This window comes from Sitodiplosis mosellana, unplaced genomic scaffold (assembly GCF_009176505.1).
Source record: "Sitodiplosis mosellana isolate CC-2019 unplaced genomic scaffold, AAFC_SMos_1.0 Smas_scaffold_3, whole genome shotgun sequence".
NCBI classification, from domain to species: Eukaryota; Metazoa; Arthropoda; class Insecta; order Diptera; family Cecidomyiidae; genus Sitodiplosis; species Sitodiplosis mosellana.
In genome coordinates, this window is record NW_022595246.1 from 2,115,593 (window position 1) to 2,137,246 (window position 21,654).

The window sequence follows — 21,654 nt, forward strand, 5'->3', positions numbered from 1 at the left end:
ACACGAATATGTGTTTGTGAGCTGCTGGAATGGAAAAGAAGCGCATCTCATCTATCACAAAAACAATGCACGCAGAAAAGCATACACACAGAGATAGAAAAGTGGCAAACAAATAGAAATTGTGCAGATGTTTGGTGTTTATTTACAAGCGGCACATCGTTTCCATATCGGACAACAGAATCATTTCTTCTTTCGCCCGGGAGTGTGAGACACTTAAGCAACTCGGACTCGAGGACGCGAGCAGAAAAAAAATTGAATACCTATGTACAGTGCACATATCGACATTATGCGAATAATGGTGGCTCGGCAATATTGTGTACATGCTTCTGGTTGGGCTGATGTTTTGCGACGACCGAAAATAGCTTCACTTGAAATTGCTTAGACTCACATTTAAAACCCTCAAATTGCGATGCAGTCCCATTGAAAGTACTCCTTTTCTCATTCTCTCCCTCTCGCTGCTCTCTTGCCCGTTCGTCCCGATGCAACGCTACAACCGAATACGTAGTATGAGTGCACATTGTGCATAATTTCAATCTACTTACGGTGTAATAAATGCCTCGCATCGTTATAGGTAATTTCGAAAATGCGCTCATCGCGCACACACAAAAGATAAATAAATTTGATCAAAACATAATTTTGGCTTTTGAAGGTTTTCGCCTGGCAAAATTGCAACATTTTCCACTCTTTCTCTCTCTCTCGTTTCAGCCCGTGCAACATATATCGCCATTGCATTTTGTGCATCCAGAAACGGAGATAGAGAAACTGAACTGAATGTGAGTGTGTGTACACTGTACAAGTCATAAAACATGACAATAAATTCTATCGAGAAAATCGCATCGTTTGAAAGCATTTGCCCAAATACCTTCGCATCTTTAAATAATGCCCTGGAAATTTATGGCAAAATTGTCCACCAGCGAAATAACATTGTTTTCGTAACAACATACACACTCACATTTTTCCTGTGTTGTATTTTTGCGGTTAGCTAACTATAAATGGCACTTCGGAAACAAGATGCGATACCAGCACAACACCGTTTACTCACTCAAATTAATGGTATTTGCTATTTCCGATGCTAACACACTTACTACACACACACACACACACACGAAGGCTTGCTAGTTCTTAGATTTTGTGGACAAACAATTTTCCCGAATCGTACCACCGCAGCTGGTATTTTGCTTAAAATCAGCAAGAATGTATGGAAATTGTTCGAAAATACTTCATTTTCAGTGAATTTCCACTGAATGCGAAACAATTGAATTTCGGCGAAAAATCATCAAAAGCTATGTTGAACATAGCTAAAAGCGGTTATAATGGCTTAAAATGGATAAATTTGATAAAAGTGTGGGAATTTCACTAAAAATGGAAAGCTTCAAATCAAATCTAGGATTTTACATATATTTTCTCCAAATAGACTGCTTTTTGTTACAGAAAACGCCGATTTTTTCGACTGAAAATCATTCTATTTGTAAAAAAGACCAAGCAAAATATGATGAATATAATTAAAAATGGCGAATGGCAGACCCAATGTCTGAAACCAATGTGAAACCACATAAATCACAGCTCTTCCTTGCATGGAAATTAGATGGTCGTGCAAAAATTATAAATCCTGCATTAGAATAAGAGACGAAATACAGACAAAAAAAAAATTGATTGGCAGACGAAAATGATTAGTTGAAACGAGATGTGTATTATATCAAGTCTTGAATATAAAGCAGTCGATCACCGATTGCATCTTGATGCATGCTTCAATGTGCGCTGTTCTTTTTTTTCTCTCGTTGGTGCGTGAATAAATTACGGACGAGTGGAATATTATAAATGCCGAAAAATCTAAAATTCAACCAACGAAAGAAAAAAAAAGCCAACACATGCATTTATATTGAAAGAAAAAAGAAACTCTAACATATTGCCAATATATTTAAATCATTTTGTTTGTTGCGCGCTTCAATTCAAACATGAAATGGGCTAATTATTTTGGGTGTATTTCGTTTTGTTGTGTGTGTGTGTGTGCGCCAAAGTTTTCGATAGAATATTTTATCTGTCAGACGGTAATTTAAAGAAGTTTTGGGCCTACGGCCTTGATGTACACAAATTATTGACAAAAGATGGTTTCGTTTTGTGTGTTTCGTTGTTGTGATGGCTGCTTGGTTGGTTCTCATTTTCATTTCAAGCGCGTCTTTGATTCCATCAATTCTGTTTATATAGTTCGATATAAAAATTGCGCGTATGTCTCGGAATATATCAGCAAAACGGCAAATTATTATTGTCGTGGCATCCACTTGCTCACACACACACAGACAAACGCATATAACTCACAAAACAGAGTTGAAAATACAAACCCACCAACACAACCAATAAATGAATAAATATTTTGTGTTTTTGTACTCGGCAAAAAGCTTCGGCGATAAAAGGAAATTTATGTAAATTATTGTAATATGCGCATACCATGATTTTGATATGAGAGCAGAAGCGAGAGAAAAAATGAACACGGAGCACGGGCAACAAACACAGAACGTAACATGGAAAAACGAGAGAGAGAGAGAATGAAACGCGAATAAATAAATCGATAAAATGCTGCGATTTTTCTGGTTGTTTTTTTTTTATCCCCGATGTTGTTGTTGTGCCGATCCTTGACGTTCCTCGCTTTTTGTGTGATGATTTCCATTGCTTTGCATGCTTCCATGTTGTCGTCGTCGTCATCGTTTTTTTTCGCCATACAAACATATTTTGCGGGTTCAATTTTTTTTCACTGTCGGTCAAAATCATCAATGTGATACACACTATGGCGCGCGCGACCATACACACTTTTTTCCGGGGCATCGCACACAAATATTTCCAACCGAATCAATTTCGATAAATCGCAGTCATCGATTCCAAATTAATAATAGTTGTAAAATGTGGCATTTTTTTTCAACTGCCCCCCGTCCACGCTGCTTCGTTCGTTCATTCGTTTTCCATTTTGCGTGGATAATTGGTGAATTCCGATACACGCCACAAAAATTGCTCTTGAAATATGCGTCTCTTGGCCGCTGTTGTTATTGTTTATTTTGTTGTCTTTTTCGCTTTTTTTCCGTTCATTTTCAGTCGTCATTTTTAAATCTACGCATGCATTTTATTTGCGCACACACTTTCAGTTTATCGAATTGTCACGGTGAATGATTTATTGTGGCAAAATGCAACACGATACAGCAACGAATAAAACTACTCATCTTCGCTGAATGTAATTGTTGTTATTATTCAAGAAATCGGCCTCCGGGCACTTTTTTCTAAAGTGTTTTCTTATCCACGGCATAAAGGTCTAATCAGACAAGAACACGCTTGTTGATTGGATGCATATTGTATATTCTTCATTGCATCTCGCAGCTTGAGAATAAATGCGAAGAAGTACGCGGAAATAATGATTATTTTCCATTTAAAGAAGCAAATCAAACGCGACTATTGGATCTTTAATGAAAATTATTGGATTTTATTAGGGCGCTTCCATCCAAAAATGGCGTTTCCATTTTTGTTTACTCGTGACAAATGATGGGATGGCGGTAGTGCGTCGTTGGTTTGCGTCTAAGATACACTGTGCCATAACTACACATAATCTACGTTCGATTACAAAATAAAATCAAATTGATTTTAAATTTTTTTTTACTAAAATCACAAATTTCGATACATTTTGAATTGATAATAATCTAATTGCGAACGAAATTTAAAAAAAATCCTTTCGAATTTCGCTCAAATATAGAGCCACCAGTTCCATTTTTATCTCATTCCACTCTCGCATTCAAACTACACTCTACTACCACATTCCGTTCATGTGAAGTGTAACCTCACATTTTTATCTGTCAACATTATTTTTTACGTAATTCAATCGGTCTGCCTGAAGAAAAACATTGTCGCAGCAGAAATTTTAGTGTTTGAACAAAAGAACGAAACGATGAAGCCCGATCCAAAGGATATCCCGGAAATAAAGTTTGGCAAAACTGCCCTAGAATTATTGGACAGTAGAAACGCTGAACCACCGAGTGTATTATCAGCGTATGGTATTCAATTTTGGTTCGGTTTGATGGGAGCTGGCGTTCATGGAGTTAGAAACTGGACTTATCGACGACCTAAACTAGCTGGTAAAGTTTAATGGAATCGAATAATGAATGTTCAAAGGGTTTTTCACCTGAAAACTTGGATTTTAATGCGATTTTTATCGATATTTTAAGGTGCTTATTTGTATCCAATCTATTTTGCTGTTGGTGCGTTTGTTGGGCAATCGATTTTGAACTGGCGACGAAACTATTGGGCCGATCGTGATGCCGTTCTGAGACACTACGTTCAACTACATCCAGAAGACTTTCCACCACCAGGTACCACACAACTTTCATATTTCGAATCGTTTTGCAAATAGAGATTCAATCCAATTGAGATGAATTGATTCATTTTGAATGAAAACACAAAATGTCTTGTATGTATCGCAATGGATGTAGTACGGCGCTTGATTTTGAAACAATGTGTACAATTTCAGTTGATTCAAAGTCAATTTGTGTTTAGAGGCAATTATTTCGATTGAATTTCGATTGGATTGAACTTTGCATTTCATTTCTTTTTCATAAAGGAAATACTCTCTTGAAACCAAATTCTAATTCATGGCTTTTTTCTTTTCCAGAACGCAAAAAATACGGAGACGTTTTGTTAGAATGGGTTCCATGTCGTTAGATACTTGTCAATACTTGTGTACGCATTTGCTAATTGCCATCGATGCGTTTTTTAGTTAAAATATGTGAAATTTATTCAAAGCAGATCGATAATAAAAACAAATCTTATTACCAAACCGTGTGTGTTTCTATAGTGATTGTCCAATTGTTTATTGTGGCCCAAGTGAAGGGTCTGTATTAGATCATAAAAATAAATAAAGTGTACTGAGGTTCATTCATGAGAGTTTTTCACTCGTCTTCAGAAGATTATTTGCCTGCCTTGAATCCATTTTCGTACAACATGGTTACACTGCTACATTCGTATCAAACCAATAGCATTAGAATCGAATAAAGTTAATTAAAAACTAAGCCAATAAATACAATTGCACATGTTAATCTTCAAAGAAGTTTTTATTTCACATATTGAAACGAGAAAACAAAACATTTAAATATAAACTCAAATACAACTTGAGCTCATTTTGTATAAACATACACAATAAATTTTGATAGTATATCAGAATATTCTGAGCGTGTCATCACTCTTGCTTGACATTTGAATGCCGTCTAACATCATCCATTCAAGAATATAAACACAATTTTATTGTCATATTTGGTGATTGCTTTGAATATCTTAGAGAAAATATTTTTTAGCTGTTCAAAATCATAATCGAAGCCCAAAGAGATAGCTATTTTTAGTGTAATAATTTTGTTATTCGACTATAGAAAAAAAGGGGTTTGGTTATTTTAGGCCGAAAGTACTTATTTAAAGACCTTTCTCTGGTTCCTGAGACACATATTTCAGCTTAATGTCGCCGTAAATGAAAACCGTGTCGACGAGACTGGGGTCGGTGCGCTTATGAAATTCAGTAATTAGTTTGTCATTTAGAAAGACATGGTAGGCATCAGACGTGTAAACGATTTCGAGATGAAATATTCGGCTTGGCATGAAATCAGTATGGATTTCACTACGTTCCTCACGATCCCAACGGCCATCTAGCCAAGAATTCTTTACTATCACATTTTTGCCACCGATTGTCGTAAAACGCACATTAAAATGAAACGGAATCGATGGATGCGGCCAGATGATGTCACCCTGTTGTAAATTTATGTAGAACGAATACGGCAACACCTTGACACGACCAACAATATGCAATCGAGAACCGTTGATAAATTTACTCAGTAATCTTCCATAGTATGGCATCACCTAAAATATGGAATCAATTTGAGTTATCGAAAAGCATTTAATTGGAATACGGCACAATTGATTGATTGTATTTTGATAAGGTTTAACTGAGTTACTTACTAGCTCCGTATTCGTTTTCATTAAAGCTTTATCAAATGATTCAACAAGGTCGATACTATGAATTATATCGGTTTGCTCAGAACGATTCGGATACTCCTGAAAATATAAACAAGAGTAAAAATGAGTTCATTCAGTTAGCATTGAGCACAATTATCGTTTTAGTTTGAGAAAATTTATATTGATATCAAAATGAATCACTATCATAGTGAGATTTTGCTATGAATCATTAAAAAATTCCAAAACAAAATGAAATTCGTAAGAAAGAGAAATTCAGAGAAAAAATTGCAACATGAAATTAAAAAAAAACGGTTGAAGGTTCCTTACCATAATAGGGAAATGTTCAACCATTACATCGCTAACATCTCCTTTGACCTGTACACAAGTGACTCTTTGGTATGGGATGCGATGAGCAAAATTCGTGAAATGCAATCCATTCACCGATATCAAGTACGTGTCTTCCGTCACAAGAATTTGCATGGCAAACCGTTCTCCACGTTTCAATTTAAATGGCAGTGATGCAGTCGTCTCCTCTTTTCCCCACCGCCCATTTATCTTCGAATTACGCACTATGTAATTTTGTGGCAATCTGGGATTAATGTGCAATGCAATGTCATTGTGCGTGTGCCCTAGTGTCATATTTATTGCAAATCTGAGTGGAACAAAAAATGAGAAATATCTTAAGAACTTGCACATTTTGAATCGATTTTTTTTGTTTAGGTCTTTCTCCAAAAATCAAGTGACTGCACTCAATTCATTTACTTATTCGAATAAAATTGGCAATCGTCCAAACTTACCCTTCACAGTTTTTCAAAATGATTCCGCTGACATAGATGCTGGTACCCAGTCGCAAGTCAACGGGTGATTCAAAGTTGAATGCAGCATTATTTCCGCAAACCAATCTCGATTGCGATTCACTTATCGAAGACTGAAACGGTAAAACGACACAAAAATATTATGATTAAAAGAAACTGGTTTTTTCACATTGGATCATCACAAACAAATGTATTTTTAATTTCTATTCGGTTTCGATTGGTGATAGGCCAAATCCTACAACCAAAGCAATGAATTGTATTTCTTTGAAACAAATAAAAAACATAGGAATTTTACATACACGATGCTCTCTTTGATGTGAACAACAACCAAAAAGTGCTTGAAAAATCTTTACACCACACATTTTTGGCAAAATAAATTCAAAGTGCGCATATTTCGAACTTAAAAATGATATTAAGCAAAAAAATGACTTTGTCTTGAAACAATTTGGAGTGTTCGGGTTTTTTTGTGTGTGTACAATATACTGATTATAACTGAAAACAAAATGTAACAAGCGATTGGTCTATGGCAACCGGATTGAACGAAACAAATCAAATATTCGCAAAGCAAACACGCAAACTAAATTTCAATGATAACGCTTCGATGTTGTCACTGACTTCAATGAGGCGTGAGATTTTTTTTCTTTTCAATTTTGGGTGTGCTATTATGAGTAATAATATTAAATAATACGAAACTAACGAAAGCAAAATGAAACCAAGACCAGAAAAAAGAAACGAAGAAGACAAAATACGTTAATGAATTTAGGTGCTATTCGTTATATATATATATCTCTACACCCGTATGAGCTAATCGTGCAAAAATAATACAAATCGAATTGAACTACACACAACGAACGAAATAAAAATGCGAGTGTTTGTTATGGACAGCTTGTTGATATTGCAGTGACAGCAGTACAAAAAAGAGTACGAATGAAAAAAGAATTCCTTAAGCACAATCAATGAGGTATATAAGTAAATATGAGTGTATTTTATACACACGACGACGACACGAAGCGATAGATCCAGACACAGTGTATTTTCTTACAGTGCGAGCTAGTCGACGAACGCAATAGCGCAAAATCGCACACGGTCGAACACACGTTTCATTGTTTTGGGTATTCAATCCGTAAAGTACTGTTATTACATATAAAACAGAATTCGTATTTCACACAAACACGCAAGCACGCACACACAAAGAGAGCAGCTGTCAAAACTTTTTTCCTATTTATCCAGATAACCTCACTCTATTGTGCGTAGCTATAGCTGTTTGAATGTCAATTATGCTGTCAGTCGAATTGACTTGCTATTATTGTTGGGTATTGATATTTTGCGCAATAGATTACGAATAGAAATGAACACATAACTTTTTACTCACCTGCCTTGATATCACTTCAAATGCTTCTTCGCATCCATCAACACCCAACGCATTTTCAATTTCATTATTGCAAATCATATTGGTTCGATTGATTTTTTCGCGACCGCGACAAATTACACATTCAATGCCGATCGAATGAAATTCACTATTCTCATAGATTTCGTCAATGCACTGCAAATACTTTTCAGCCCGTACACCGTCGTGGATATCTTTCAAGGCATTTATTATATTTGTCACAGAAAATCCCGATTCGAGACAACGTACGCCAACTTTATAAACATCAACACTGATACTAAATGCGATTAGTACGAATGCAGCCATAAAAATATCATCGAATATGATCCGATGCGAGATATATATTGGAACGAGTGCAAAACAATCGTAATTTTTGTCAAATGTTTTTCTCACTTTGTGACTGACTGACGTCGTGTGTGAGAGTGAGATTGTGTGCATGTGTTAGATCGTACAACTGGAACGACGTGGAAATATGGAACCAACAGTGACTGTATTGGATTTCAGTTTGATTTCAAAGTGACAGCATCTAACTAGAAATGAAATACTGTTGTGAAATTCCAATGTAATGTGAGATGTTGTACGCATTTGGCTACTTACTAATGAGTTGTGCAATTAGAAGCTGCTGGCTATACGTCACAGCATTTCTGCATGATTTTCAATCTAGACAGGGAAAAAATTACACACATTTCAATGAGTCAACTGTGTCTACTACAATTTCATTGATTTTTTTCTCTAGCCCTCTATTAGTTTTCCATCGTTTCGTGTTTTCGAGACTACTACGTATCAATTCATTCGCGTCGAGCGACAATTCAAACAAAAAGTTCCTCTATTCTACTTGTATATCTCCATAATAACTCATTTGAACACGCATTCAATGTGTTTTTTTCCACATTTTTCTGAAAACAATCAAATTATTATTCCCGGTGCAATGGTACGAACATTGATTGCATGACACTGAATTTTATTTTCATTTTTGTTAATATTTGAAAGTTATACTATGCTTTCTGTCTTGCCAAAGATCAAATGAACTGATTAAGACTGAGAAAAAAATACCACCTGTTGGCACGAGTGCAAGCGCCTCACAATCATCATGAAAATCACGAATAAAACACCAGTTGATCACACGCCGCCGCCGCCGCTCTGCTAATGTCGATCTGCCGACGGAAACATGCTAATTAATGAAAATTATTGTCGTTTTGGGAATCAAAACCATAGCGAATGCCTTGGTTAATGGCTGAACAGCTTTATTGTTAATTACAAATGGTATATAATTTGGATTTTTGCTACATGTTTTGCGATTTTACTCGTCGATTGCATTCAAACTGATGTTCACTAGCTTAATGTCGGTGCTTAGTGTGCCCGCTTCATCGGCCGATGGAGACGTTGATGTAGTGGCCGGTTGCAACATTTCCGTTTCGACACTACCTAATGTCACCTGCTCATACATGGGATTATTGAAATCATTTACTGGTTTTTCATCCGCATCATCGCCACTCTCGTATCGCATACGAACATCAATTGTGCCATTGTCGTCTTCATTATGACGATTTTCGAACCTTGCAAATGCTACCGAACGACGTAGCAAATTCAATCGACTTATTGGTACCCAAGTTTCGTATTTTGGCTCACGGACATAGTGTACATATAGCACAGAGTAAACGGATAAAACGAATAAAAGCGACCAGAACATGATTAGGAACGCTGATGATTCGCCTCGTACATATCGGTCTCCAGATGATACTCGGTGACGGTATTTGTCCACTGATGGCACCGAAAAAAACCCAGAAAAACACGAAATTAAGTGAGAAAAATTAACGAAATTCGGCCAAACATTGAACTTTTCCATATTCAAATTTCACATTTTCAACCAGTTCATGCATCATTTTCGAGATAATCTCTTAATTATATGCTCAACACTCAATTATAAATCAATCATATTCCAGCGCATGATTTTTCATTTTCTTTACCTTGAAACCGTGGATCCTTCGTCAGGTAATCCATGAATTCAACGCTAATGCCCGTATAATCATCCACTTCAGCTACGACTAATTGCACAAAATTCTCGTCTCTCGTTTTGCCCGGTATCATTCCCGCATAGTAATGCAGCCGATCCGCATATTTTCTATTACGAAAACGTGTCAATTTCCGCCCAACTTCGCTCATGCTAGTCATATTAAAATCGCAAGTGTCGTCAACTTTGAAGTTTAAGATTGCACCGCAGATCGGGCAACAATGACCCTCCGGTTTGATTGGATCAATGCAATGCGGTTCTTTGCAGTATTTTGACTCTTCTTCACACACCAATTCGGTGTATTTCCGGAAGCGAATTGGTTTATGACATCCACAATACTTTTGTGGTGTGCAAAAACCTTCGGAGAAATGAACGGCTTCGGAATTCAAAAACATTTTCTGTCCGAGCGTTGTTTCGAGGAATTGTTCAATGTTATCGGTTCGATCATTGATTAGTATTTTTTGGGTCACAATTTCGTCAACATATTGCAAATCAACGGCATAAATATTTTCACTCGGAAATTCCACAATATCACACTCACACGGGATCTTGTAAACGTCCGGCTTTGCAACATTTACACCTTCACCTTCAGTTTGCCAACTGGACGTTGAAAACCATAATCGTTTTGATTTACCCAACATATTCGCCTCCTCGTTATCCGATTCACATTTCTTTGTATTGGAAAAATGAATATTCGATTGAGCTGGCAACACAATTGCGCCATCCGATGGCAAAATGACCTCTTGCAATTGATGCTGTTGACTGTCCATATAGAGAAATCCTTCGAGCTCTTTTTTGAATATCGCTTTTGACTTGCTGCATTCATTTTGGCCCGCATCACTGTTGCTCCAAGGTTGGCTTCGATCTTTAATCCAAGTTTTCACAACACCATTTGCCAATGGCCATTCCAATAGGAACAATAAGAACAAAGTATACGAAATATCCATGTCAGCAGTCGGAGTGTAACTGATTGAATTTTTAATACTCTTCAAAGGGGCGGAATTGGAAATTTTTCTGTTTTTTCGGAAATTGTGTGTCATATTGCGACGAAGTGATACAAACCATGGAATGGAACGTGAATATATTCACGATATTTAATAGATAATAACAAATTATCAAGCGATAGAGAGTGGATCATTTACAAAAACAGAGTTCTATCTATCCACAGCAATAATGAATCATTCGGCGAGGCAACATCGATTATTTGACTGTCAAAATTTCAAAATGGTGTAATTTCCGAGACATTTTGCTACTATTCAAACTGTACCATTTTTGGAGGAGAAACCGACACTTTATGTGAAAAACGATTTATATGTTGAAAACGAAACTGTTACACGTTGAAGAGAGAGAGAGAGAGAGAGAGAGAGAGAGAGAGAGAGAGAAAAGCCAATCTTCTTGTTTGAAAGCAACAAAACAAAACTCGAATCATAAACACAAACATACAATTTGTATGCAGAAAATGTGAACTCTTATGAAATAATACATGCTTTCATACAGCATAGTCGGGCAACAATCCAAGTGAATGGATGGATCATTGAAGTAAAAAGTTCACTTAGGAAAGTCATAAATCATGAATCTGAAACCAAAACAAACGAGTACTTAGCCTTAGCGCGTAAACATTTAAATCAAATAGAGATTATGAAAACACATACGCGACGCTGTAACGAATGGAAAAAAGGGCTTTTGAATGAAAGAGAATTAGAAAGAGAAAGAGAAATACAACTAATCTGCTATTGAACATGTGTTTATTGTGTGAAAATTAGAAGCGTTTTAAAATCGATCGCTACAACCGTTCGAAATCGGAACTTTTTTTCTCAGTTCCGAGAATTGAATGACGCACACTTGACTTGTATACTTATTTTCATTTGACGGAATTTCATTTAAATGCATTTTGAAATGAAGCTAAACTGATTCAATGGTACTTACGAATTCAAAACACGCGTCGCTCGAAATGACATTTAATTAAAGAGGCGCACAGCTTACGCATTACAACTATTCCATGCATCTCAAATGGAAGAAGAAAAAAAAAGTCTCGGAGAAAAATTTGTCATGCATCGCACTGACGGAATATATATTCGAGGCGAGTGCAATGTCAACGATGACATGAACTGGTGTTTGATGAATAAAAACGAATAATATATGCGAGCTCGCGCTCACTCATCATTTGCCACATGCGCGATCATTGAACGTGTACAATTTCTAATTTGATTCAAAGATTTTGACCCAATTTAAGTGCTGAATGACTTCGTCATCGTTTTCATTCTTGAATTTGTTCTTTGTTTTTTTCATTACACTCGGTGTGGCACAGTAGAATCGACTCAAGACACATAAATAAAAAAAAACACAAAGAGACTATGATAATAAAAGCATTTAAAAATTTTATTGGAATAGAACCAAACGAAGAACGAGATACAAAAGAAGGGCAAAAAAATCGCTGAAACAATCATCATAATAATAAAAAAAAGAATAACTAAACCTAGCTAGTTCAATCATTTTGTGTGCACACTTGTTCGCATTTATACCGAACGTCTCGAAAGGAAAATGAACAAGACATATCATTACACATTTCGACTTGGTTAATTTAGTGTGACATTGTTTTGCTCATTGACTCATTCAATTCGAACTACGGCATGTGCACACCTACTTAGGCGTTGTATACTATAGAAGAGAAAAAAAGAGATGAAATACACTTAAAACATATAATAAACAATAGACGATTTTTGTATTAAACATTTTTCGTGGTTTCTTGCTTTGTGCTGCATTTTTGTATCACAAGAAGAAGCGAATAAATTTAATACTAGCGACAGAGTGGTGTACGTTTTCTATATTCGTTAGACTGATGATCACAAACGATCGTTAATTAATTATCATTTTCAATTGACTCGTACGGCACACAATGACTATCCTCTCCTCTCCTTTATCTTCTTCGACAGAAACAAAAAATTCTTAGATACTTGACAATTATTACAATTAAAATTGATAAAGAACATACAAAAGAATCGAACTTAAAATGGAAAATGTCTAACAAATTCCATAATTTCACATATACAAATAGCGATTAAGTGTCTTATTTCAGATAAAATATTTTCTATTTTGTACGCATGTGACAATTTTTTTTTCTACTTCGTTTAAATGTATGGTGTTTTTTCTGTCTGCTTCTGTGTTGCCGTTCTGAATTGCTCCAAAGTTCAAGGCTTTTTAAGTGAATGGTACGGAATAGATAAAACTACGCCCGATTTTTGCTGCATAGCACAAACATACAGCAGCATAATCTACATAAGTATAAGTTTAAAGGGGAACATAGCACAAAAATTCCTTAATTCTACTTGTTGCGCTTACGAAATAAAAGTATTTGTCTTCACTCAACCCGATCAAATGGATGTGCACGAACAGAAGAAAAAAAAAATCATATGACGAATTTGTGTAGTGGAATTGCTTTGATGAAAGTAAATGCGTGTGAATTGTGCGTTACAGAACATGTGTGTTTCTGGGCGAATAACAAAGAAAAAAACATCGTTATGATGACTTGCTTGTTCCAGTTTGTAATACATATCAGAGAAATCGATTTACATCTTCCAATGCTCATTTCATATCTCGTTAATGCGTAGTCGATGTACAAGGGTAAGGCACAATTTGTTATGAGTAATTGACGTTCATATTTTTTGCTGTTGTTCTTCTTATTTTGGGTCAGTTTTTGTTTTATCTTCATTTGGCTTGTAGATTATCTCCGCATATTCGGTTGTATTCTTCGGAATTTTGGCATCGGTGTCGTCGGAAGACTGCTTTAAGACCAATTCAGCGTAGACTAAATTCTTTTCATCCTAGAACAATGAAAGGTCATGATTGTTTTTTTTTTTATCAACAAATAAAGAATTACAAGACGAAAAAATTGGGTATTTCAAAGAGCTAACGAAGAATTTTGAGGAAAAAAAACTCGAACGAAGAACTTCAAAGACTGGGTTTTAATCTACGAAGAATTTCAAAATGAAGAATCACAAAAAAACTAAAAATTTTCGGAAATGAATGAAGAATCTAAAAAGAACGACCGAAAAATTTCCAAAAAGTGTGATAAAAAACGATAGTTCATAATGCAGCGATAAGGACCAATGCATTGTTTAACGAGCCGAAAACAAAAACCTCTTTACCTTCTTTTGTGGTTCGTCATCGATGATAACGGTCGATTCGCTCGGTGCGGCATTGTCTTCATCGTCATGTGATACTTTACCGTCTTCGGCGTCCGTTTGCGACGGTGCTTCCGGTTTATTTGAATGTTTTTTGAATAAGTTATTCAAACGAATCATCAGGCTGCTTTTTCCCTCGCTCTTATTCACATCGGTATGACTTTCTGTGTCACTTCTGTTTCGTTTGATTCGTTTATTCCGCATAAAATTTCGCAACCAAATCGAAAAGAAAGAAGAAAGAGAAGAAACCGAATGAAATAAAAAAGAAACATTACTTATAAAACTGATTCAGCACAATTGTAAGCGCCGTGCCATTGACTTTGTCAATTGTTATTTAGGTTGTTATCACAGGTAATTGTTGTGGCGAGTTGGGAAAGTCAATGGCTCGTGATGGGTTTTTTTTTCTTTCATTTCTAAATATGCTTACGTTTCACCAGCTGTATGTTTTTCGTCACTTCGGCCTGAAATTGAATAAGAAGGGAAAAAAAGCAGACTCTACATTATTTTCTCTATCTAGGCACACGCGTGCTTAGACACGCAATTTCGAATCAAATTTTTTCGAAGTTGAACGGAAAACCATTTGTGAACTGATTTGTTTGATCAATCGATCGATCTCTCGCAAAATGATTAATGTTTTCACTCTCGGCGAGTGTGAGCTCAACGCGTCTCGCCTCATTATGGCCACTAAATCACCGCGGCTGTTTTTCTAGGCATGCTGTTTTATGTTGCTTTTTCATCTATTAAATGTGTGATCGACCCGAAAAAATGCGATTGGCAAAACAACAACAACAACAACAACGGCAGCAACACCAAAATATAATAAATTGAAACAATTGACCGTTGTTTGATTTTGTATACAAAATGTTTATTTAGCACACAACATTTCTGTGTTTGCATCGAGGAAGAAAGAGAAAATAATAAACGTACAAATTAAATGTATGGGAGATGTGCAAAAAGCACGCTTAGCTAATATCTGGGTTTTTTTTTCGTACAGAATATCATATTTAATAGAGCTAATAGTAGTAATTACACGAACATAGATTGTTTTTTTTCTCTTCTGTTGCTAGTGCTGACGCTGTTGTTGCTGGCTCTCTAGATCATTTGATATGATTGCTTTATTTCAATTCGCTAATAAAAAGTGAACAGCTGAATAATGATAGTTGATTTGAGGAATTGGAACAGATTCTTGCGCATTCTTATGCGAGCGATACGCGTTCGTGATGAGTCGTACACAAAACGACAAACAACAACATGTCGATTTATTCATATTTTTAGGGCATTGATATTTCCGTAGTAAATATATGGTCACTCTGTGCTTATTGAATTTACACAGTGAAACTGTTCATTGAATGGAAATATGTAATGGCGAAATTTCAACCGTATATTCGATATTGATAGACTGAAATAGAAATAGACAAAGCCAACATGTCAGTCATGAGATATTTGCTAATTGGTAAATGTCGAAACATGCAATACATAGTATTGTGTGTTCGATTCGGCCAAAGTGTGTTGGTAGAGGCGTGAATAAGTGTGTGCGATATGGGTTGTGTGCTGTTCGACACTGAAACAAAGTGTCGATGATTTTCATTTCTCTCTCTCTCTCTCTCTCTCTCTCTCTCTCTCTCTCTCTCTCTCTCCTTCTCTCTCTTTCAATTGTTGATTGGAAAAACGTGAATTGTGCATTAATTTTTGGGTTCGTGCATTTTATTGGTTCACTATATCTAATTGAAATGATGAAGTGAAGAGACGAAGGGAAAAAAACGGCTCGTGAGTCTACACTTTTTTTTGCACTATGTCTTTTCAAATTCAATTTCAACTTGCACAATACGCCGTTGTATGTACACAAAACATAGAGACTACGTCTTACCTCTTCAACGCCAAAATTGGATTCATCACAAGTAAATGTTTGCACAAAATGGTATTTGTCTTTACAATGAGATATAATTACCGCTTCATTGTTTCGGTGCGCGCGAAAATTGAAAACATTTGACTGAAGGCTATTTACACAAAACACTTTTTTTTTCCTCTGTCGGGCAAATTGAATAGAATTTCGGTGCGGTCTCGGAAGTCTGAAGGTGACACTGATCTTGAAAGCATTCGGTGTGTGTGTGTGTGTGTGTGATGTCGCGTGCTTTTGTGGGCGCTTCATGCATTGTGTGCATCTAAACAAGAACAATTTTATCAATTGACATTCGTTTTATGCATCGTTGCGAATAATCGACCTGTTTCAATTATTTACAGTCATCATGTGTTCGACTCGCTCACTTCATTGGTTCTGTTTTTCATTCACGACAAGAAAATTCAACATCGATTTGGTTTTTGTTGTAAAAAAAACTTTGTTGGTTTTTATTGAACAATTTTTTTTCCTCAAAAAAGATTTGACACAGAGATGGTTTTCTATCTACGGCATGTACAAAAATAGAGATTGGATTGGAGATTCGTATCTAATCTAGTAAAAATGTCTTTTGATGATGGTGATTTGTTTCATTTTCCACTTCGGTTACGGTAAACACAAATTATTTACGGCGGATTTAAAATTGGCGATTGCCACATTTCAATTTTGTGATTTAAGAAGAAAAAAAAAACGAGTGTGAACATTGGGACAAAATGAACCGGACTAAAACTGTTTTGGTTTTGGCTTACACAATTTTTCTGTTTTCATGTTTTTTTTCTCGTTCTCTTTTTCTCATTTTCGTTTTGCGGGATTTGATGCAGGTTGTTGTTTTTTTTTTTGTTCATTATTATTATTTCAATTTTTTTTTCATTTATTATAATTTATAAATTATGTCTCTTACGGTTAAGAAATTAAAATCGTTTAATGTTTAAATGTAAAATACATATAAGTTGGTTTCATTTTCCATTTACTTTTTTTTCTGTCTGCAATTTGTTTCATTTTTATCGTTATTTTGTTTATTCTCTCTGTCTCTTTCTCTTTTTTTCTCTGTTGCTCGTCGTTTTAAATTACTAAGTCTAAATGCTACACAACTAACCGACTCTACTGCGCTTATTTTCAAATCCATTCCACATATTATATGTTTCGTATGTAAAATCATTAATTTTTTCTCGATTTTTTACTCCTTCTTCTTTTTGTTTTTCTTCATTTTTGTTTTGTTTTGCTTGCGCGTTATTATTTATTAATGGCAATGGTTTTAAAATACAAAACTTGATATTTAGCTCATACCGTTGCTTTCCGTTTAACACTAATTAAATATATTAAAGAAGATTTCTGTTTTTTTTTCTTCTCTTCTTGTCTTCCTCTCTCGGAACTTTACACAGAGATAGAGGTTATTAAAGGCGGGAAAGTGATTCAAAAATACGATTATAATATTTGTAGCGCTTTGTGTGTGTGTGATTCAGTTTTATTGCTTTGATTTTTATCTGCTGTTAAAATGGGCTTAATTCTTTTTCTCCGAAAATAGAAAATGGTTTGGTTTTGGCTTATACAAATTGTTTGCAAAAGTAAATCGGAAAGGAAGTACATGTGTGTGTGTGTGAGAGTGTAAGCGTGTGATTGTGCTAAGCGGTAAAAAGTGAATGTTCGGGTGCGATTAGACGCGATTTATTTTCATTCGGGGAAGGCATGAGTTTCGGTAGAAAGACAGAAAGACTTGAATTTAACGTAGGACGGAATCTCTCTTTGAAATAAAAATTTTTTTTTCTTCAATCCGCAAACAAGTATGAATTTTTGTTTTAAAAATTTTGCTTGACTTAAATTTCTAACTGGAATTTTTTTAAAATGATTTTTCTTAAAGCTGTCGCGACCATAGGTCCGCAGGCTGTTTTCGAATGTCGAACACAAAACCATACGAGAGCGGGTTATTCCAGCTACTTTTGTTGGTGTGTGTCACGTGTGTGCGTGAGACACGGTTCGTGTTTGTTGGTTTTAGTCTTAAAATTCGTTTCTAATGGTAAAAATTATAAAATGCGAGAAAGGAAAAATTGGGCTAACGATATCTTTTTCAAAGAGTTCCGTTTTTGTATAGTTTTTTCTTCAACTTCTATTATTAGTACGCGATTTATTTATGAGAACATACACAAGACAAAATATTTCTATAGTTTATACTTTTCGGCTAAAAGCAACAACTAAAAAGATGACACACACGCGGAATGTACGTAGTCAAGCAACGAACAAAAGCCAGCGAAAGAAGAAAATAGCTGTTTTTGCGCACACAATGCGAATTCTTAATGATATTTTATTATTAGTCACGGCGACATTTTGCACTCGGCTCTTTGTTTACTGCTTTTTTTAAATCTGTGCCATTGAGAAATGTGTGCGATGCTTCGGGTTGATTTCCATAAAACGAGAGTGGAAAGGAGAGCAGAAAAAATAATCGTTGATCTAAACAGAAGTGTCGCCGATCGAATCAAGATTTCATCGGTGGCGCTCCCGTGTGCGCAACAATCAAGTAGTTTGTTGAATATTATTATAAAGAAATCACTACGACAATACACTATCTATTGGCAGTAAAAGTGACACGACATTTCAATCTCTCACTTTGTTTTCTTTAAACACACTGGACGACAACAGCAACAACGCATTTCATGAAATCTTTATCACGACGCGTCATTTACATAGTCTATAGATAAATGCTGACGCATTTTCATTGTTCCGCTCAGTTCAATTCTCGAAAAAACTCTCTCGTTAGCGTTTATCGACGAAAAAACAACAACAGTTTCGCTGTCGTTTTTTCGAGTTTTACTTTCAAATTATGATGGTTCCTTTATCTGTCCATCTCTTTACTTTTGTTTAGTGTGTGTCTTATCTGCCGGTTTTTTAGTTGTTGATGTATTTAGTTGTTTTTATTATCATTCGTTAAACTAGTGAGCTTGATTTGTTTCATATTTAATTGATTTTTGTGTTTTTTTTTCGTTTTGTTTTTATCGAATGTGTCTTGATGAGGTGACGCTAAAGTTAAACGGGTGTGTTGGTCTTTTGTTCGTTGCCATTTCGCTGTTGTGGCTGCTGTTGTGCTTGTTGTTGTTGTGTTTTTTCATTTTTTTCCGTATGCTGAGTTTCCGCATGCCGTTCGTCCGTTTCATGATCGTATTCTTTATCTTCATAATCGTCGTGGTGTGGTGCAATTTGTGCTTCTGAATCGGGTCCAATGTCAGTATTTACTGAGGCACCTGCAAATATTACACAGTTTTTGGTTATGAAATTGATGTTGAACGGTGTGGGTGTGTGAGTGTTTAAGGTGTGTGTAAGTGAGAGAGAGAGAGAGGGAGAAACAGTCTAACTTGTGGGTGATAGAGCAATGAATAGGTAAATTTTCAATTCTAAGAACACATCTTACGCCTAAACACTACCATAAATGAGCAGTTCAACTAAATAACAGAAAATCAAATGAAATAAAAAAAACTCGACGAATACATCTACGGCATAAAACAAAACAACAACAACACAAACACCACATTCGGCTGCGGTCAAACGGAAAATGGTGGATAACAATCGGAAAACAAAACAGAAAATTGCTTTTAAACATGGGAGAGAGTGAGAGAAGGAATTGAATTTTGAACGGAAAAATGGCCAGAAAATGAAAGGAAAAAAATACTAAAATTTTTAACGTAAAATACCGTTATTAGAAATATATAATAATTCAATACTTATCTTATAGCGAGAGCAGAGAGAGAGAGTGAGGAAATGCATATATTTCAGAAATTACTGGTCTACGGTTGGCCACAAATCAAAATTCCAATTTGTCTACTGGACAATAATTCATTTTAACACACTGCGTGAATAGCGGCATTTCGTATATGAATAATAGAGGCGGCATAAGGACAATAAATAGATACGCAATTAGACGTATATAGCAGCCCCGGCCACAACACAATTGGTTAGACCGAAAATAGCATGAGGAGCAACGGCATATATTTAACATTGAAAAACAAAACACGGGCTTGAAACGCAACGCAATCAAACGGAACACAACAGAAAATGCCGAGAAACACAAGTAAAATAAAAACACATGCGAAAGGTGAAAGAACACATTTTGAAATAGCATGCACGGGCACATTCATACGCTGCAAGGCGTTTTCAGGGTCTAGCGTCTTCACAATCAATTTCAATATGATTAATTTAAAACGTTGAAAATGTAATAATAAACGATAAAAATAATACCAACATAATATAGCAATGCTCGCACAGCGACGCCAGCATAGACGCATCGCGCAATATATATAGAAAAACGATACATGAAATGCTTTTAAAATAATTATCGTCTTTTGAAGGGAATTCAGGGGAGAAAATTGGCTACGAGAAGCGGCACAGAGCGTGATTACATGTTTACATTTGCTGAAAATTGTTCAATCGCTTATTTAACGGTGATATTTTGGCGGCAGAAAAACGCAGCGCCGCGAGAAATTTTTTTTTCGTTTGGTCGATAAAAATTCGCGTTTTTTTTTCTCCGATACGAAGTGGGCGAACAAAGGAAACGCAAACAATTTCAAAGAGTTACAAAAACAAGTCTTATTGCTTTGTGAGAGAGAAAAAATTCATGCAGCGAAATACACACATTTTAAGTAAACAGAGTTAATGAATGAAAAGGGGCTTTCAATTCTAATGAAAAGACATAGTCTTGCGAATCGTGCACAATATGTCTTTGGCACGCATATCGAAAGGGAAATTTCCCAGTTCAAAGCCAAACAAGGAGAGACGAGCGTGCGCGCGCGCTCGCTCGAACTCTTCACTAGTTTTGTCAATATGAAACTAATAATAATCGTGCTGAGTGTAAATAGGGTGAGAGAATAAGAAACTCGACTACACATAAAATCGTTTAATTTATCAGATGATTGCAATCAAATTGGAGCCGTCGAGCTGCCGCTTGGCTCAGCTCAGCTTAGCTCGACGGCATCAAAGCATGTAATACAATTAAAAAAATTTCGGTCTTGTATTTTTTTCATTCGCGAACGACATTAACTGATGTCATTAAATACATGTGCGTTTTGTAGCGTCGCTTGGTCGTACTTTTTTTCGCATTTTTTGCGCTCTTTGAAATCGCATATATTCGATAGTGGCATTTGCGTTGTGCATGCTATTTAGCAAGAACGGAAAAATGTGAATCAATTAATAAAAGTATGTGCGACTGTTGGAAGCAAAAAAAAGTGACGGCGAATAGCAAAGCTATTGACAGAATGAAATCTATTCGGTGTGATCTAAACGTTTAGATCGGCATCGGGTTTATTGGCAAGCGTGCGAGTTGATTCCAATCTAATAACTATTTACGCGATGGAAAACATGTGTTTGTTTGGCGACTCTCTGTAACTCAGGTAGCAATTTTCGTTTCCAAG

The 21,654-nt window shown here is 35.8% G+C and overlaps 4 protein-coding genes across 7 annotated transcripts in view; 1 reads left to right on the top strand and 3 right to left on the bottom strand.

Annotated features, from left to right (window-relative positions):
• Nucleotides 1-3,838: 3,838 nt before the first annotated feature.
• Nucleotides 3,839-4,810, top strand: LOC129565807 (NADH dehydrogenase [ubiquinone] 1 subunit C2). Its single transcript, XM_055441042.1, has 3 exons — nt 3,839-4,112; nt 4,203-4,346; nt 4,646-4,810. The coding sequence occupies exons 1-3, from the start codon at nt 3,926-3,928 to the stop codon at nt 4,693-4,695; spliced, it is 381 nt and encodes a 126-aa protein (XP_055297017.1). The 5' UTR covers nt 3,839-3,925; the 3' UTR covers nt 4,696-4,810.
• A 255-nt stretch (nt 4,811-5,065) lies between these two features.
• Nucleotides 5,066-8,588, bottom strand: LOC129565806 (galectin-4-like). 2 transcript variants are annotated; one of them, XM_055441039.1, is made up of 5 exons: nt 8,161-8,588; nt 6,771-6,901; nt 6,301-6,625; nt 5,977-6,072; nt 5,066-5,877 (listed from the first exon to the last, which is right to left on the bottom strand). In XM_055441039.1, the coding sequence occupies exons 1-5, from the start codon at nt 8,479-8,481 to the stop codon at nt 5,437-5,439; spliced, it is 1,314 nt and encodes a 437-aa protein (XP_055297014.1). In that variant the 5' UTR covers nt 8,482-8,588; the 3' UTR covers nt 5,066-5,436. The 2 variants fall into 2 exon arrangements, with proteins under 2 accessions (XP_055297014.1, XP_055297015.1); XM_055441040.1 differs by lacking the exon at nt 8,161-8,588 and adding an exon at nt 7,088-8,056.
• Nucleotides 8,589-9,373: 785 nt separating this feature from the next.
• LOC129566570 (protein amnionless) lies at nt 9,374-12,500 on the bottom strand. Its single transcript, XM_055442629.1, has 2 exons — nt 10,143-12,500; nt 9,374-9,936 (listed from the first exon to the last, which is right to left on the bottom strand). Exons 1-2 carry the CDS (start codon nt 11,224-11,226, stop codon nt 9,476-9,478), a joined length of 1,545 nt encoding a protein of 514 aa, XP_055298604.1. The 5' UTR covers nt 11,227-12,500; the 3' UTR covers nt 9,374-9,475.
• Nucleotides 12,501-12,539: 39 nt separating this feature from the next.
• LOC129566569 (fasciclin-3) overlaps nt 12,540-21,654 on the bottom strand; it is a 32,509-nt gene continuing 23,394 nt past the window's right edge. Inside the window, exons 7-10 of one of the 3 annotated variants that reach the window (XR_008687744.1) lie at nt 14,795-14,828; nt 14,332-14,542; nt 13,757-14,007; nt 12,540-13,673 (exon numbers count right to left, since the gene is read on the bottom strand). Coding sequence is in view for 2 of the 3 variants with exons in the window: in XM_055442626.1 (XP_055298601.1) it covers nt 13,864-14,007; nt 14,332-14,542; nt 14,795-14,828 (389 nt within the window). In the remaining variant the exon portion in view is untranslated. Of the gene's footprint in view, nt 14,008-14,331; nt 14,543-14,794; nt 14,829-15,962; nt 19,495-21,654 lie in introns of those variants that run through there. The other 2 variants (XM_055442626.1, XM_055442628.1) reach the window with 2 other exon arrangements.

Excerpts from the sequence above, each read along its gene's own strand:
- LOC129565807 (XM_055441042.1), top strand. The coding sequence starts at position 3,926 with ATGAAGCCCGATCCAAAGGATATCCCGGAAATAAAGTTTGGCAAAACT. Across the intron at positions 4,113-4,202 it reads TCGACGACCTAAACTAGCTG|GTGCTTATTTGTATCCAATC; the intron begins GTAAAGTTTAAT and ends CGATATTTTAAG. Across the intron at positions 4,347-4,645 it reads AGAAGACTTTCCACCACCAG|AACGCAAAAAATACGGAGAC; the intron begins GTACCACACAAC and ends TTTCTTTTCCAG.
- LOC129565806 (XM_055441039.1), bottom strand. The coding sequence starts at position 8,481 with ATGGCTGCATTCGTACTAATCGCATTTAGTATCAGTGTTGATGTTTAT. Across the intron at positions 6,626-6,770 it reads ATTTTGAAAAACTGTGAAGG|ATTTGCAATAAATATGACAC; the intron begins GTAAGTTTGGAC and ends TGTTCCACTCAG. Across the intron at positions 6,073-6,300 it reads TTGAACATTTCCCTATTATG|GAGTATCCGAATCGTTCTGA; the intron begins GTAAGGAACCTT and ends TTATATTTTCAG.
- LOC129566570 (XM_055442629.1), bottom strand. The coding sequence starts at position 11,226 with ATGACACACAATTTCCGAAAAAACAGAAAAATTTCCAATTCCGCCCCT. Across the intron at positions 9,937-10,142 it reads GAAGGATCCACGGTTTCAAG|TGGACAAATACCGTCACCGA; the intron begins GTAAAGAAAATG and ends CGGTGCCATCAG.